Source organism: Mustela nivalis (assembly GCF_964662115.1).
Source record: "Mustela nivalis genome assembly, chromosome: 3".
NCBI lineage: Eukaryota > Metazoa > Chordata > Mammalia > Carnivora > Mustelidae > Mustela > Mustela nivalis.
The window spans coordinates 50,222,309-50,238,356 of NC_139022.1; the positions used below are offsets into that span (position 1 = coordinate 50,222,309).

Consider the following 16,048-nt stretch of genomic DNA (forward strand, 5'->3'; position numbering starts at 1 on the left):
GCTTACGAACCAGCACAAACCAACCTCACTCAGAAGTCATTTTTGTCAGCCCCGGGGCAGTGTGTCTGCAGTCTTTTCCACAAAGACTGAGTGGGAATGCCAACATGTCGGCAGATCCTGCTTTTCAGTTGTCCAAAGACTACACTGCAACTATTTATTTCTCTGTTCATCAGTGCGGTATGGTTAAGAACCTAACAATCACAGCATTGTTTATCCATTGCAAATGGCTTCACCCCATACTTTTTCTTCCAGCTAATTATGGATTACAGCCAAATATGCTGTCCGCACTGCCTACTTAGAGCCGATTCTCCTCTGACAGGAACCCACCTATGTGAGCTGCCAAGGCCTTGTCAGAGAAAGGGCTGTACAAATATGCACTTCTCCTTCCTGCCCTCTCGCCTCCTGCTTTACCCCCAAGCTCCCTCTGAAGCCCTAGAGATTTGCAGGAATGCTCTGGCGGCCTGCCCGGGTGCTGCCCTCCTGGGGTGGGGCAGAGGCAGACTGGGTGCAGGGCTCTTGACTCTGGAATGCACTTCCTCCTAGAGGTGCGGAGGCCTAATCTTTGTGGACTCTAAACACAATGGCTTTTTTGCTACCAGGGAATTTATTACTCATGATGGAGAGGTTTAAAAAAAAAAAAAAAAGGCACTTTAAATTTGCAGAAGACTGAAACACAAGTTAAGGGGAGTAGTCGCTAAGTTAGACTGAATTATTTTAACTTCAGAAATAAAAGAATGTCTCCTACAGTAACAAATCATGCACTATCAATGTTATAAACTAACAAAAAACAAAGGCCTCCTAACACAATTTGGTTTTTATTATATATAGATGTTAAATGAGGTGAGAATTTATACCTAGAACTCCTGAAACTGTAGTTCTAAAAAAAAATTTTTAGGGAAAATATCAGCAGAATTTAATCTATGAACATTAATAGCTGCTCTGTTTAGAGTTAAAAAAAAAACCTATCGGGCGCCTGGGTGGCTCAGTGGTTAAGCCGCTGCCTTCGGCTCAGGTCATGATCTCAGGGTCCTGGGATCGAGTCCCGCATCGGGCTCTCTGCTCAGCAGGGAGCCTGCATCCTCCTCTCTCTCTCTGCCTGCCTCTCTGCCTACTTGTGATTTCTCTCTGTCAAATAAATAAATAAAATCTTTAAAAAAAAAAAAAAAAACCTATCTTCTGTTTAAGCTGTAATTCCCATTTTTGCCAAATACAGTACAATCGAATTAACTTTTTCTATGTCTCAATATCAGCTTGTTGCCACTTTGTCAAAATATTTAAAGGAAAATTTAAATAACTGTGGCAACGTCATTTAGTAAAGTAATATTTTTGTTTCCTTGGGTCAGAAAAAAAGTAATTAAAACAAAACAAAACGAGAGCTATTGTTCCTTTCCTGCCCAGCCACCCATGAAACCCATGAAACCGGGAGCTTCTAAGGAAGGAGGCTGCCAGAGCTGGGAGTGTGGGAGGAGGAAGGGGAGGGCTGAAGGACTGCCGGTAGAGGCTAAGAAGGAAACAGAGGCCGGAGGGCTGCAGCCACCCAGTGACCTAAAGGCCACTCCCTCAAACATCCCCTCCTTCCCCCAGGCAGCGGCACCTTCAAGGGGGACTGGCAGTGAGATCTCCGATCTCGATCTTCTATCTCTGTAGGTAGGCTTGAAGCTAAGCACAGCAGGTCCTCAGGCTCACCAGAGTTCCTGCTCACCGGAGTCCCCTTCCTCTCACACACATCACAGCCCAGTTTCACAAAGAACCACCCATCTTCTTGGGGCCCAGCGGGCTGTGACCAGGAGCACAGCAGTGACTAATGTAGGTGAAAAGAGAAGGACCCTCTTCCAATATTCTGGTCTGAGTCTGAACCCCACCATGACCTTAAGAGTCTGCATGGTTGAGACCACCAGCTGGGTTCAATTGAGGCTCGAAGCAGAGTACATTTGAATTAGAGGAAAAAGAAAATACAAGATTTGAAAAAGCAGAACAACATCAATCCCAGCCTCAACCACATCCTCCCCCTGTGTGTGACAGCAGCTGTAACACCTCATCACTGGCATTTGCTACGTGGACAGTCACACCATCACAAGGAGGGTCGCCTCTGGATCCCAGAACATATCAGGGTTTTATGGAATCCGGGCTTGGTAAGTCAGGCTAAAAGTAATTCAAAATCAAAGTGAAAGGTGTACACAGCAAAGTCTTAGTTTCTAAACACAGCTTTGTTTAATCCTTTTTAGATTAAAAATGTTGAAAATATACTCTTATCTAAAATATATGTAATAGGGGCACCTGGGTGGCTCAGTGGGTTAAAGCCTCTGCCTTCGGCTCAGGTCATGATTCCAGGGTCCTGGGGTGGAGCCTCGCATCAGGCTCTCTGCTCAGTGGAGAGCCTGTCCCCTCTCCACCCCTGTCTGCTTCTCCACCTACTTGTGATTTCGCTATCAAATAAATAAATAAATAATCTTTAAAAATTTTAAAACGAAACAAAACATGGGTACCTAGGTGGCACAGTGGGTTAAATGCTGACTCTTGATTTCAGCTCTGGTTATGATCTCAGGGTCCTGAGATGGAGCTCTGGGGTCAGGCTCTGGACTCAGCATGGAGTCAGCTTCAGACTCTCTCTCCCTCTCACTTTACCCCTCCTGCCTGTGCTCACTCTATCACTCTCTCAAATAAATAAATAAGTCTATTTTTAAAAAGAGAGAGAGAGAGAAACAAAATCATAAATTCCTGTTCCTAAATTAATCATCTTCTGGAATTTGGGCATCCAAGGAGAGCCACACACCTATACATAAAGACAGTATTAGAGCAGTATTCTTCTTTTTTAGAAGAAAAGGAGCTACCTGAGGTTTGTATAAAAAGAAAGTGTGAATCCCCCATCTCGAATAGGATGAAATATTGATTTGAAGATGGTCTGGATAATTTCATGAGGCATGGCAATTCAGACACAGCATAGGATCTGAAAGTTCAATTATTAATTACACCAAATTTGATCCAAATGGGATTTAAGATTCATGTACAAAGATAAATACAAAAAATTTAAGATAAAGACATTAACTATTCAGGCTAGAATTTTCATCCTAAGCCACCTATTTATTATATAATCTTGGACAAATTATCTTTTTAAATCTTAGTTTCCTCACCAGCCAAACAGGGATAATGATAATACTCATGTAACAAAGTAACCAAGTGCAAATCATGTCTTATTTTTGCCACTGCAAAAGAATTTAATTTCTTCCCAGCTCAGTGAGAGGGAGGGACCTATAGTCAGATCTAATTTAACTTTGGAACAGTAAGTCAGGTGACATTCTCAGTTAGTAGCTACAGAGCAAACACTTTCATCACAGACTTGGCATAAGGATTAAATGAAACAATGGATGTCACAATGCTATGTCAATTGCCATGCAATGTTCAGACAGAGATTACTGTTAGTAAAAATTCCACTCATTTCTCACAATATGGTAAAAACAAAAACCAGGAGAGCTAGGTTTTTATCCCAGTCCTGCCCACATCCTGCAGCCAGAATCACGCCTTCGTTATCTGTAAAATAAGAACATATTCTCTGCCTTGCCCTATCTCACAGGGTTATTGTGGGCTCAAGTGAGACAGTATACGAGGAAAGTCCAGGGGTGCCTGGGTGGCACAGTCAGTTAACTGTCTCTTGGTCTCAGCTCAGGTCATGATCTCAGGGTAGTGAGATCGAGCCCCACGTCAGTCCCCATACTCAGCGTGGAATCTGCTATTCCCTCTTCCTTTAATCCACACCCCCCTACTGCCCTCCAGGGTGCGCATTCTCTCTTTCTCATAAATAAATAAAATCTTTTAAAAAGTCCATGGAATATGTATTAGACAAGGGTGACCTAAAAGTAAATCAAACTCAGTAATTGTACTTTACAGTACAATTCTTTGAGTTCTAAACATTCAACATGGTTTAAAACTGATTAGGTGGTTTTATTACAGAAGTAGTCTTCATTTAAAACAAAATATCCAGAGGCGCTTGGGTTGCTCAGTGGGTTAAAGCCTCTGCCTTCGGCTCAGATCATGGTCTTGAGGTCCTGGGATTGAGCCCCGCATCGGGCTCTCTGCTCAGCAGGGAGCCTGCTTCCCCCCACTCTCTGCCTGCCTCTCTGCCTACTTGTGATCTCTCTGTGTCACATAAATAAATAAAATATTTAAAAAAAAAATCCGAGTAACCCAGATGCCCATCAATAGTAGAATGGATAAAGAAATGATCATAACACAGAATACTCACAGCAAGAAAAATGAATGCACTTTAGTACACAGGGCATACAGCAGTGACAGACGCAAAACAGAAGCAATACACATCATGATTCATTCACATAACGTTACAGATAGGGAAAATAAACTTGTTTTTTCAGGGAAGGATACACGGTATTAAAATTATAACAAAAAATAAGGAAATAATTACAAAGTCAGATGGGGATTGTCTCTGGCTGGGGAGGGAGACTTTGGGGCTACAGGCTATATTAAATTTTCTGTGTGTATGTGCAAGTGTACATATATATTCATGTATGTATGTACACTGTGATCACTTTCCTGCCCATATATTTCACAACAAAAGACCAACAATTACAAAAAGTCCACTGAATTCCGTACAGATTAAGTTACGTCAATAGTGTTCCCTTTTTTTTTTTTTTGTTTAAAGAACGTTTGCTAAGAGTTTCAGTTCTAATCTCAGATACATCAAGCCAAGAGATTACTCAGTTGGGATTTTATTTAATCTCTTCAAAAAGAAAATATAATCATCAAGCAGGTTGTGGTGATTCAGGCTACTGGTCTACTTATTAGTAATTTCTAATTGCTGGGACATTTTCAGGGCCACATGAAACATTCTACCATTAACAAAAGAAAACTACACGGCTATGCCCACCCGCACACATCTCACACCACCACCCTAAAAAGAAATGCAAAGTTACTTCAGTGACTTACCAGTTGGCTGTGTTTGTGCTATTCTCTTTGGGTACGTCTTGCTTCGACTTCTTGCCACATTCTGATCTGGCCGAGGAAGCTGAATAGAAAGATCTCGACTCATTTGCAGAGCTGTCCTGCCACTTGGAAATGCAACATTTTGGTTAGCACAGATAAAACCACACAGCCACAAAATTAAGCACCGGCTCACTCAGAATATCTACAGTGTCTGGAGAGGGAAAAAAGGACAGACTCACGCAGGCCCCGAGTATATACACGTTTTCAACTGGTTCTCACTGTAATGTTAACCAAGGGCTAATAGGAGAGTCTTAGGTTAGATAGAAGGATGATCTTTCAGAGGGAGAAACGGAGAAATTTATTAAAGGAGTTAGGTTTAGACTTAAGCAGAATGATGAGCTATAAATAGGGGATGCTCATGGTCTTCTAGCTCTACAACTAAATAATAAATTACAGTGGGCTAAAGTAAACAACAGCAATGAATCTGTGTGAATCAGTACATCTCTGGGTTGTACTTACACAGCAAGTTGTAAAGCATCCCTTCCCCCACAGGACCACTTGGTATGATTTTTACCCGAACCCTGCTGTGGCATAATCCACCATGTATTATGCTCTCCTCACTTGCACCAGATCAAGTGCCCAGGAAGATTCAGAGCTAGCCCAAAGCCCATGCAAAGTGCTGCTTCTCTAAAGAGTCAGAGGACGCAAGGAGGTGAGTTCTCCTTGGGAATGGACTAATCTTCAAGTAATCTTCCCGAGCAATTGTGCAATTCTGCTTGCTGGATTTCAGTGAACATTCATCTTACTGAAAAATTATTCCACAGCTGCTGAATTTGAGCCAATGAGTGATCCTGACTTTCAGGGGATAATATCATTCAGGTACAGGAAAAATACATTTCTGGATGTTTAGTTTGATTCATCACAAAAAGAGCCACATATGGGAGGAAAACAGACTTTTAATGGCTCAAATCTTATTCTTCCTACATTTACAGGATAATTATTAGTGACTCTCTCCCCAAAAGAAAGGAGACTCAGAAAGCAAAATTCACCTCCTATGTGCTTCTGTGAAAGTCTCCCCTAGTGACTACCCCAATTACCTTTACTAGAAATAAAAAGATGCTTGAAATACTCATAAAAGGGACTCCTCATCAGGCTAATTGGGGACACCACTTGGTATGAGCTACCACGGGAATTTAAATGGCAGATTCTATCTGTGAATGTGCTTTGTGTTCAGTAGTTTACAGAAACCAGGCAGAAGGGAGAGGAGAAAACCTATGACAGATTTTCTTTCACTAAAAAAAAATTTTTTTTTAAAGGTAGCCCATAAGGTAACACAAGTAGCAACATCTCTCTCCTGAAAAACTAAAAAAAAAGAAAGAAAGAAAGAAAGAAAGAAATCCACATAAAGAGCAGAATTCCATTATTATAAATGGTTTGAGGTATAGAGATAAGAGCCACTTACAACAGACTTTCTCTGTTATCAGAAAGACTTGGGTACTATGTACCTCACTGCAGAGAGGAAGAAATATTTGTCCGAAAAATATAAACCAATATGTGGGCCACGGTGGCATTTTATAATGAGATTTTACTTTATCATTCAATTTTTCCTCATGGTTTCTCTCTCAGGAAAAGAGGAGAAATAAGAAAATCCTATTACAAGATTAATAAAACTGTGGTCCAGAAACATAAACTGATCTGCCCCAGCCTGTACAGGGCTCCAGACCACAGTCCGTCTTCTGACCTCCAGACGGCTGTCACCCAGCCTGGTGGCACAGAAGAAAGGGCAGAACATGGAGCCGTCTGGTTTGAGGTGACAAGGCCCGCTTAAATCACAGCTCTGTTACCACTGTGTGGTCTTCAACAGATTCTTTTTAAAATCTCTTGGAGCCTCATTTTCCTCATTGAAAATATATTTCTACTTAGCAGTCTCTTTCTGAGCAGAAATATTCATGGACAGTATTCTTACTATTTTCTTGTAGCAAAAAGTATGGGATGAAAATAGAGATTTACAATGTAAAGTGTTAGAGTTCCTATACCTGTCTAGTGGCTCTCCGTAGTGACAGGAAATAGTTTTGCTTCCCCCGTAATCACCCACTTCCCTGCCTCCTTCCATGTTGGCCCACACACTCTGCTGGGGAGGGCAAAACTGGCAATCCGTGGGGTAAGGGAGAGGGAACAAGTGTAAAGACATCTGGGCTCAAATCCCAGCTTTGCCACTTATTAGTTCAAGGTCTTCCGTTCAGTTACTTTATTTTGGGGGGGTGCTCAAATTTCTCATCTGTATAAATGAGGATATGACACCTCCCTTGGCAGGTCATTGAACAGATTAAATAAAGCAACACATTTAAAGCACCTGACACAAAAGAGGTCCTCGTGAGAGCATGGTCTCCCCCACACTTAAAGAAATGTGGGAGGTTCATGTGATTTCAGTCCTATAAGAAGGTCAGCTGGGTCCCCAGGGGGATTTCTCATGCCTAATTCTCATTTCTGGAGTATAAATTCTATACACCTCATTCCTTCATTCTAACCAGGAGTCACCTAAGAACTTAACAGGTGAAGGCAAAGTCAGTTTTTGAGGGGCTCAAAGAAAGAGCTCTCAGTGTATAACAAAATATTTAATCAGAACTTATTTCAAATTATTCCTATCTGATAATAAACAACAACAAAAGAATTAGATTTCTGATTTCAGCTCAGTTTACCCACAAACCTTGAATTTTTGAAAGGACTGGCAGTCACAGATCACTAAAAACATTGAATTTTTTCCTTCTTAATAATTCCTATTTCTAAAGGATGTTGGAATCTTCTTGGTATTCTGTAAGCCCCAAGATGCAGGAAAGAGTATAAAGAGTAGAACTCGGGTTTCCTCCATCACGCACGCACCACTATAAACACAGACACAATTATACTCACAGAACAAGCAGACACCCACATTCACACACCACAATCACTTGTCATGCTGTTCTTTATCCCCCATGCTCTGAAGGCCTGCTGGGTAGAGGAGGGGGCTGCCCATGTTTCCAGAACTCTGCTTTTATTCCACGGTTTCTCCAGAGTGTTTCAAGAAAGGAGTAACCATATGATGTTTGTAAAAGGCTGGTTGCTTTTCCTCTTTAGACAATTAATGGTCCACGGGCTGGCGACCACCCAGCAGTCAAGAAACCCATCTCTGTGTGAGCCTAGCTCTGGGCAGTGGGGCTGAAACATCTTTCTTCAGGGATGGTGTAATGTTAATGCTTCCTACACAGACACGGAGATTTGGGTTTCATTAAGACTTACTGGGGAGTTAATACCATCCACAAAATTAGAACAGATTTAGCAGAGCTTCCAATTCTGCAAAGGTTACCTTTAATTACTTTCTCGGAAGAAATGATATTTAATATGCAAAATCCAATAGCCTGCTAATAATAATTCCCAGTAGCCACAACATTTGCATTTCAATAAATTTGAGAAATCAGGTATGGGTAAATTTGTGGAAACCAACTACAGCATATGTTAAACAGCATAATTACAATTTTAATAGCATGAACACTGACAGATGCCTTTTCACTAGTTTCATTTCAGTGACAGGGAAATAGATTTAGACATTCTCCTGATAACCCCAAAAATGTTTTATGCCCCAACTGGAAAAACAGCCCAAATACTATCAGCTCTTCTCAGTATAAAAGTAAATATTCTTTCCTTAAATTCCTCATTAATTATAGCACTAACTAGGGAAGAACCTTAATGACCCAAAGGTTAAATTTTTAAGTATCGATGAACAGTTTTACACAAATACCAAGAACATCTATAATACAATAATAAAGTTCTTTTTTAAAGAATTTATTTATTTATTTATTTATTTATTTATTTATTTGACAGACACAAGTAGGCAGAGAAGGAGGCAGAGAGAGGGGGGAAACAGGCTCCCCACTGAGCAGAGAGCCCGATGTGGGGCTCGATCCCAGGACCCTGAGATCATGACCTGAGCCGAAGGTAGATGCTCAACCCACTGAGCCACTCAGGTGCCCCAATAATAGTTAAGTTTTAAGTCATCAAATGAGCAAGTACCGAAGTGAATAACATGTGACCATTAATGCACTAAGCATTTATTATTAATCTCTCTTTTATTGACTATCTCTCATTTCAAATTCAGGACCCAAAAAAGTGGGTTTAAAAAAGAGGAGTTAAAGTTTGGCATATCACTGTCCTACCAACACCTGACTTGGCTTTATTTTTTAAGTCTCCAACGTAAGCATTTCATTTAGCGATGTCTCCAGTGGAAGTGACAGAACAGTGTCCTACTTCTTTAGTGGCACTCCTACACCCTACCTGAGTTTTACAGGGCCCGGGACCTGCTTTTCACTCCCTGAATAATGCTGTAGCTTTATTTATACCGAAGTGGTTAGACCAGATTCTTTCTATCTCTGGGCACCTAATACCTTGGCTTGCAAGGCCTCTAACAGATTGAATTGAAACACAAGTTCTTTTTTACAACATCAAAGGTTCCCATTTTTAATGCTGGTATTAGACTCAATCAGCCTTTTCCTGCAACATGTTCACGTTTGCCTAATGGCCAAAGGCAAGGCCTTTTAAGTTAGACTGCCAGGAAGGGGACCACCCCCCATTTCCTTCTTCCTGGCTGTGTTACCTTGAAGAGTGACTCAACATCTCTGAATCTTAGTTTCCTCACCTATTAAGGAGGATAACGTTAAGAAGACTGCAATGATTCAATGAAGCAATAAATGAAAAACATTTACCACCATACATGGCACTTAGTAACTGCTCAGTCAAGTTTAGATATAATTACAGCATTACTAAATGTAGGCTTTATGCAGCAGGAAACATGATTTGATCCACAATATAAAGTATACATTGTGTTACAACAGGGGATCAAGTCAATGTTCAAAGAACACCATTCAGCTCCAATTCAGAATATCTACTTTGTTTCATAATCAAAACATAATTAGATGGGCGCCTGGGTGGCTCAGTGGGTTAAAGCCTCTGCCTTCGGCTCAGGTCATGATCTCAGGGTCCTGGGATCGAGTCCCGCATCGGGCTCTCTGCTCAGCAGGGAGCCTGCTTCCTCCTCTCTCTGCCTGCCTCTCTGCCTACTTGTGATCTGTCTCTATCAAAGAAATAAATAAAATTTAAAAAAAAACATAATTAGAAATGAAGTAATAATTGTATCGAAATGTATGTCTGAAGATAATAAACTTTACCACATTCTAAAAGCCCTAACTTAAACCTGAAAGGCTGTTTTTGTCAAATTTTTTTGTTTTCTAGACATAGGGCAGACAGAGAGAGAGAGGAGAGTGGGGAAGGGGCAGAGGGAGAGGGAGAAACAGAATCCCAAGCAGGTTCCACACCCAGCGTGGAGCCCAAAGAGGGGCTCAATCTCATGACCCTGAGATCATGACCCGAGCCAAAATCAAGTTAGGATACCTAAGTGACGCACCAACCAGGTGCCCCTGTCAAGAAAGTTTTAATAAACTGTTACACTTGAAATTCATGAGCACTGTAGAAAAAGAAAAAAGATTTAAGTCATAAACTTTAATGTGCATGCATGTGGACAACTGAACTCAATATTTATTTATTCATACACACACACCCTTCCCCAAGGAAAAATGCCATTTACCTATACCGGTGCTTATAACTCATGGATCCAAACTTGCTGAGTTTTCTTGACAATGAATTTGATTCATTTTCTGGCATTCTAATAAATTTTAAAAGAAAATTATATAAGAATTCATAAATACAGGTATTTATACAACACTTGAGCAAAAGCTATGGAGAAAACATAGTGCAACACTTATTCACAGCTCGTCGAAATATTTTATTTATTCTATATGTTGACAGGAAATAATAATCAGTTATTTTAAACTAATATTTGAAATACAACCATTCTCTAGGATTTTACATAGGTCAGCTTAATTTCTCTAGTTAAGAATTTTGTCACTATGTTGATTTACCCATGCCATGGTTTTTCATGGTAAATCTGATACAGTGTTTCACTTTTCCTTTTATTTCGGGACTTCCCATCCCAGGGTACCTTTAACAGAACCTTCCATGTGGCGCTCATTGGCCCAGGCCCCACTGGCTTAGAGGTGATGTCTCAGACCTGCTGGGCCACATCCTTCACCTAATATAAACTCTGTAAAGGACACTGGTCACTGTATAAGAATGCTTCTTCAATGTCATACTATTTGGGAGAAGTGCTCATGCACACCAAATAGGAATTAGGGGAAGAATGAATCTAGCTTGAAATTTAAAAGCAAAAAATAAAGCATTAATATATTACCTGATAGGATGTGGTTTTTATCTTTACACCATAAGGACTGAAACAAAAGTATTGCCACAATCCAATGGTCTACTCTTTACCCTCATCTTACTTGACCTCCAAGGAGCATGCGACACAGTTGCCAATTTCTTTTTCACCAGGACATTTTCCTCCCTAGTTCCCATTTTCCCATACACACTCCTGGTTACTCCTCTTTACACTCCCTCGTTGGCTCTCACTGCCCTCTAAATGCTGGGAGGATCCTTGGCTATCCGCTTCTCTTTCCTCACTTTTGCCACAGATGACTTCACCCAGTCCCTTTGCCTTAATTACCTAGTAATTACCAAGACAAGCCTTGGTTTTCCCAAGAGGCCTATACACCCAACTGCCTACTCCACACCTCTACTTAGATGGCTAAGAGGCATTTCAAATTTAGTATAGCCACAGAACATTTAATTTCCATTACCAAAGCTGCACTCTTTATATATAAACATCCTTGACCCTTTCTTGTAGTAGGAGAGAAGAAGGTATCTGTGATATGTGTGTGTGTGTGTGTGTGTGTACACGAATTAATATGATCCAGAAAATTAGGTGGCTGAAAAAAATTAATAGAGGAGAAACACTTCTAAATTTCTACAGTGGACAGAAAAGAACTCTTGTTATAAAAACAAATCAATTTTCATTTATTAAAACAATGCATAAAACTTTCATATTAACATACCTAAAAAATGTATGATGTTCTACACTACACTTCCAAAGATGCTTGCAAGCTGTCTTACTTCGAGCTTCAAAAAAGAATGAGGTTTCATTGCACTGAGAGAAAAGAGAGAGAGAAATATAAATTACTGACCATAATGTTCTTTGTGTGACAGCCACCTTCTAGTTACCAAAAATTCAAGGAAGCAGAGAGACATTATTAACACATAAAACAAAAACCAATTATCTCCCGGTAACAATTTTTGGAGTGTTGCCTTAAAACCACCTTTACTAATTAAAATTACGAAATGTAAGTTCCATGTAAATCTTAGTGGCATCACCTTTGTCACCACACAACCATGGATGATCAAGGGCATGGCATGGAAGGACTGTAACCATTTCCATCATAAATGGGCACCCAAACAGGACACCACCGATAAAAAGGAAATGCCCATAAATCCAGTTCTTAGCTGGATTATTTTTTTAAAAGATTTTATTTATTTATTTGTCAGACAGAGATCGTAAGTAGGCAGAGAGGCAGGCAGAAAGAGAAAGGAGCAGGCTCCCCGCAGAGCAGAGAGCCCGATGCGGAACTCGATCCCAGGACCCTGGGACCATGACCTGAGCTGAAGGCAGAGGCTTTAACCCACTGAGCTACCCAGGTGCCCCTTTGATGGATTATTTTTAAGGACTATACAGGCCCCATTTAAATTGATACATAAAGAATCTCAAGAGGGGCCCCTCTGAGGAGTGACCACCATAGCAGTATCATCTAAGCATGTCCAAATCATGTCTCAGAGCTTCTGCATTCTGCACCCAGTTACTGGGAGAATTAAATGACATGACCAAATAAATAAATAAATAAATAAAAGAAAAATACATGCTATGACAGATGTAAAGTACACAACAGGTATAATTAAATTTCAACTATTATTTTAATTCCATGGTTACTTACCTACATTTAATAGATAAGAAGTCATTCTAATTGGGCCAAAGATACTCTTTATTTTTTTAGGTGACTGAATAGCAAACCAAGCAAAATATAATAGAAGTACTAAATAATAAACCACAAGTCCTGTGAAGGTCTGTTACTGGTTTTTATCTAAGACAATATGAGCAAACTCAAGTCTCAAAGGCAGAAATGTCCCTGGAATGAGGTTTCTATGGATGTCTAAACACAAAACTGGCAAGGCAGAGGAGTCACTGAAAGGATCCTCCCCACCTTTTAATAAGGGCAGAATATTTATATGCATGAAATTTCTTCCAAGTCCATCTGGAATGAGGCTGCCCAGTTTAGAGGTTTATTTGTAAGATGAAAGCATATGAGGACAATGGAGCCAATCTATGCGTGTTACAGCAAGGCCGCCTGTAACTCCAAAACCTTGTGAAGTGGAGCAAAGAACATTAGACAACTCCCAGGTTTCTGTCTTGGGAATGCTACCTGATAAAAGACAGCAAGTGGAAGAAGTTGGGGATTTGGACAGCAAGGCAATGGATAGCACGTTCAGGAGATTTGGATTTTGAGGTGCCCATGGAATGGGGAACTAAAGACCCCAAGGGGGCAGGAAACATGCAGACGCTGGGGTGAAGGGACAGGCCATTCCTGCTGACACGGATGATTTCACCCGAGAGCAAAAAGAGACTGTTTAGGGAGACAGAATGAAGTACGTGAAGATAAAATCACAGCCAGGATGCTTGTGAAGATGCAGGGAGAGGGGTCAGAAGGGACCAGGAGGCAATGATGTCAAAGAGGCTGGGAAAAGAGCACAAGTCTTAAGTGACCCGGAAAGGTCAAGCGGGGTTTGAAAGGAGGTGACTGCCTTTCACGGTAAGAAATCTTCAGTGACTCATGAAAGGGGTAGGAATTACAAAATTAGAGATAAGGGAGAAAAGTTAATGAATTCAGAAAAGGTTTTCCTCAAAAGCAAAAGAAATGGGGGAAGAAGGAACACAGGAAATCACAGAAGATCTCTGGGGTGAGGGTGGGAAAGCAAGCATCCCACCAGGAGATGGGAATGCTTAGAATGGAGGGGTTTTTCCCTTTTACTTTTATTCTTTTAGTATATAGTATATATACATGGTACAAATGCCACAAGTTAACAAAATGGATACACGCTGATAACTAAAATCTCTCTCCCACCACTGTTCCTAATCCCCTTCCCCAGAGGCAACCACTATTAGAGTTTCTTAGAGAATAGGTTCATGTTTTTAAGGTCACTGGATTACCTAAAAATATGATGCACAGGTCATTTTCCTTTAAAATAACTTTGCTTGTGATTACATTGTATCCCGATAAATGATTAAGATAAAGCGTTTTTAAGGACCGGCTGTCCCCTCCCCCCTGCCACCACCCACCTCAGTATCTGCATCCCACCTTCCTGTCCCTTCCAACAACTAAAGCACCACGTGGGCCAGGACCTACTTATTATTATGACCGACAAGAAGTGGTAGCCAGGAAGAACTACTCTGTGACACTAGACTTGAACTAAAATTTTAGCAAGAGCATCCACAAATAAGGTGGTATTTGCGTACCCAAAAACAAATTTTCAAAAAGTTATTTAATTACATATTTCTACATATGTAGAAATTTATTTAATTACATATTTCTACATATGTAATTAAATAACATTTATCCACGTTTCTAAAAATGGAGGAGAAACAAAAAGCATTCGAATCTTAAAAATAAAGTAAATCCTCTCAAACTTTTCTTGGGCTGTTTTTCATTTTACTCTTGACATAAACATCTATATTCTTTTTCTTTTCAAATAGAGCCCCAGCCACAGGATATTATATATATGCATTTTTTTTAACCACCATTACTTTATGAAAGGAGAAAAGGTATTCAAGATCCAACCAGAATTGGGTTTTCTCCAGTTTCCTTGGGTACAAATATATTAAAGGAACAAAAGAGGTTCCCACAGGCCTCCTAATTACTTCTGCCATGTGCAAATGACAAGTATGAACGCATTCTCCATTAATACAGGGCTGTAACACCAGCTGCCTGGTTTTTATCCCACTCTTAGCAGGATAATCCAAATACTTAAAGGAGGGTTAACGTAAGGAGAAAAGAAACCAGGAATTCTGAGTAAATTCCATGCATTTTTGCCACTGACAGTAACCACTGGCATGAATGAGTCTGATATGGCATCACAAAGGTCTCTCTCTCCTACTAAACCTTTTCCAAACAGACACAGACAATTAGCACCTTTCCATTCATTCTTACAAAGGTGAGTAGATACAACTCCAGAGGTACATTCCAACCTGCCACTAAGATACTTTATCCAAGCACCCACTGCTTACTTTTGGCAAAAGCACTCAAACACCTTTATAACTTTTGTCATTTCATGCCAGAAAAAAAAGCTATGTTCTCTGACTCTCTCTCTTTCTCTCTCTCTCTCTCTTTTTTTTTTTTTTAAAGTAGGCTCTATACAACAGTGTAGAGTACAATGCGGGCCTTGAACTCACAACCCTGAGATCACCACCTACGCTCAGATTAAGAGTCAGACAACTAAGCCACACAGGTTTTTTGATACAGGTTTTTATAATGTTTTTATTTTATAAACTGAGAATTTAAATGATCTGTAACTTGGATACTGTGGGGGGGTTTCACTGCACCTTGGAGCCCTAGGTAAACTTGGCTCAAACTCCCAGTTCTATCACTTATGAGAATTCAGGACCTGTATCATATCAATGAATTCCCAACCTAACTCCCTTGCATCTCTTGGTTTAAACCTTTTCCCGTCTTTGCTGGCTGTTTCTCTTTGTAAGCTTCAGGAAATAAATCTACTTCAGCCTGACTTCTCTGAAGTGTATTGAGATCACTGGCAGGGTCCTGGAGGGGCTCACATCCACTATGAGCTCCAAAATGCACTCACCCTGGGCCCAGTTGATTCTCAACTGCTTCTCCCATGCCTGACCCTTGTTGCCACAGCCAGGCCATGCTCTACTGGTTCCTCTGTTGTTATCTTGGGAAGCAACCACAAAGAGACAGTCCTCCTTCCCCAGGTTCCCTAGAATTATGGGCTAAACATCTTCTCAATCCTACTATATGACCCACCTCCAAGGTCACAGAAGTAACCTCAGGCACACTGCACCAGGAAATATTTTTAAAAAAGATTAGTACTTCTAACAATATTAAGATGCAGTCATTACATAAAAACT

The 16,048-nt window shown here is 40.5% G+C and overlaps 1 protein-coding gene across 2 annotated transcripts in view; it reads right to left on the reverse strand.

The window, feature by feature from the left end:
- EPB41L4A (erythrocyte membrane protein band 4.1 like 4A) overlaps positions 1–16,048 on the reverse strand; it is a 251,943-nt gene that overhangs the window by 67,824 nt on the left and 168,071 nt on the right. For both annotated transcript variants that reach the window (XM_082723720.1, XM_082723719.1), the window contains exons 10-12: positions 11,913–12,004; positions 10,550–10,627; positions 4,939–5,060 (exon numbers count right to left, since the gene is read on the reverse strand). In XM_082723720.1, coding sequence (XP_082579846.1) covers positions 4,939–5,060; positions 10,550–10,627; positions 11,913–12,004 — 292 coding nt within the window. The remainder of the gene's footprint in view (positions 1–4,938; positions 5,061–10,549; positions 10,628–11,912; positions 12,005–16,048) is intronic.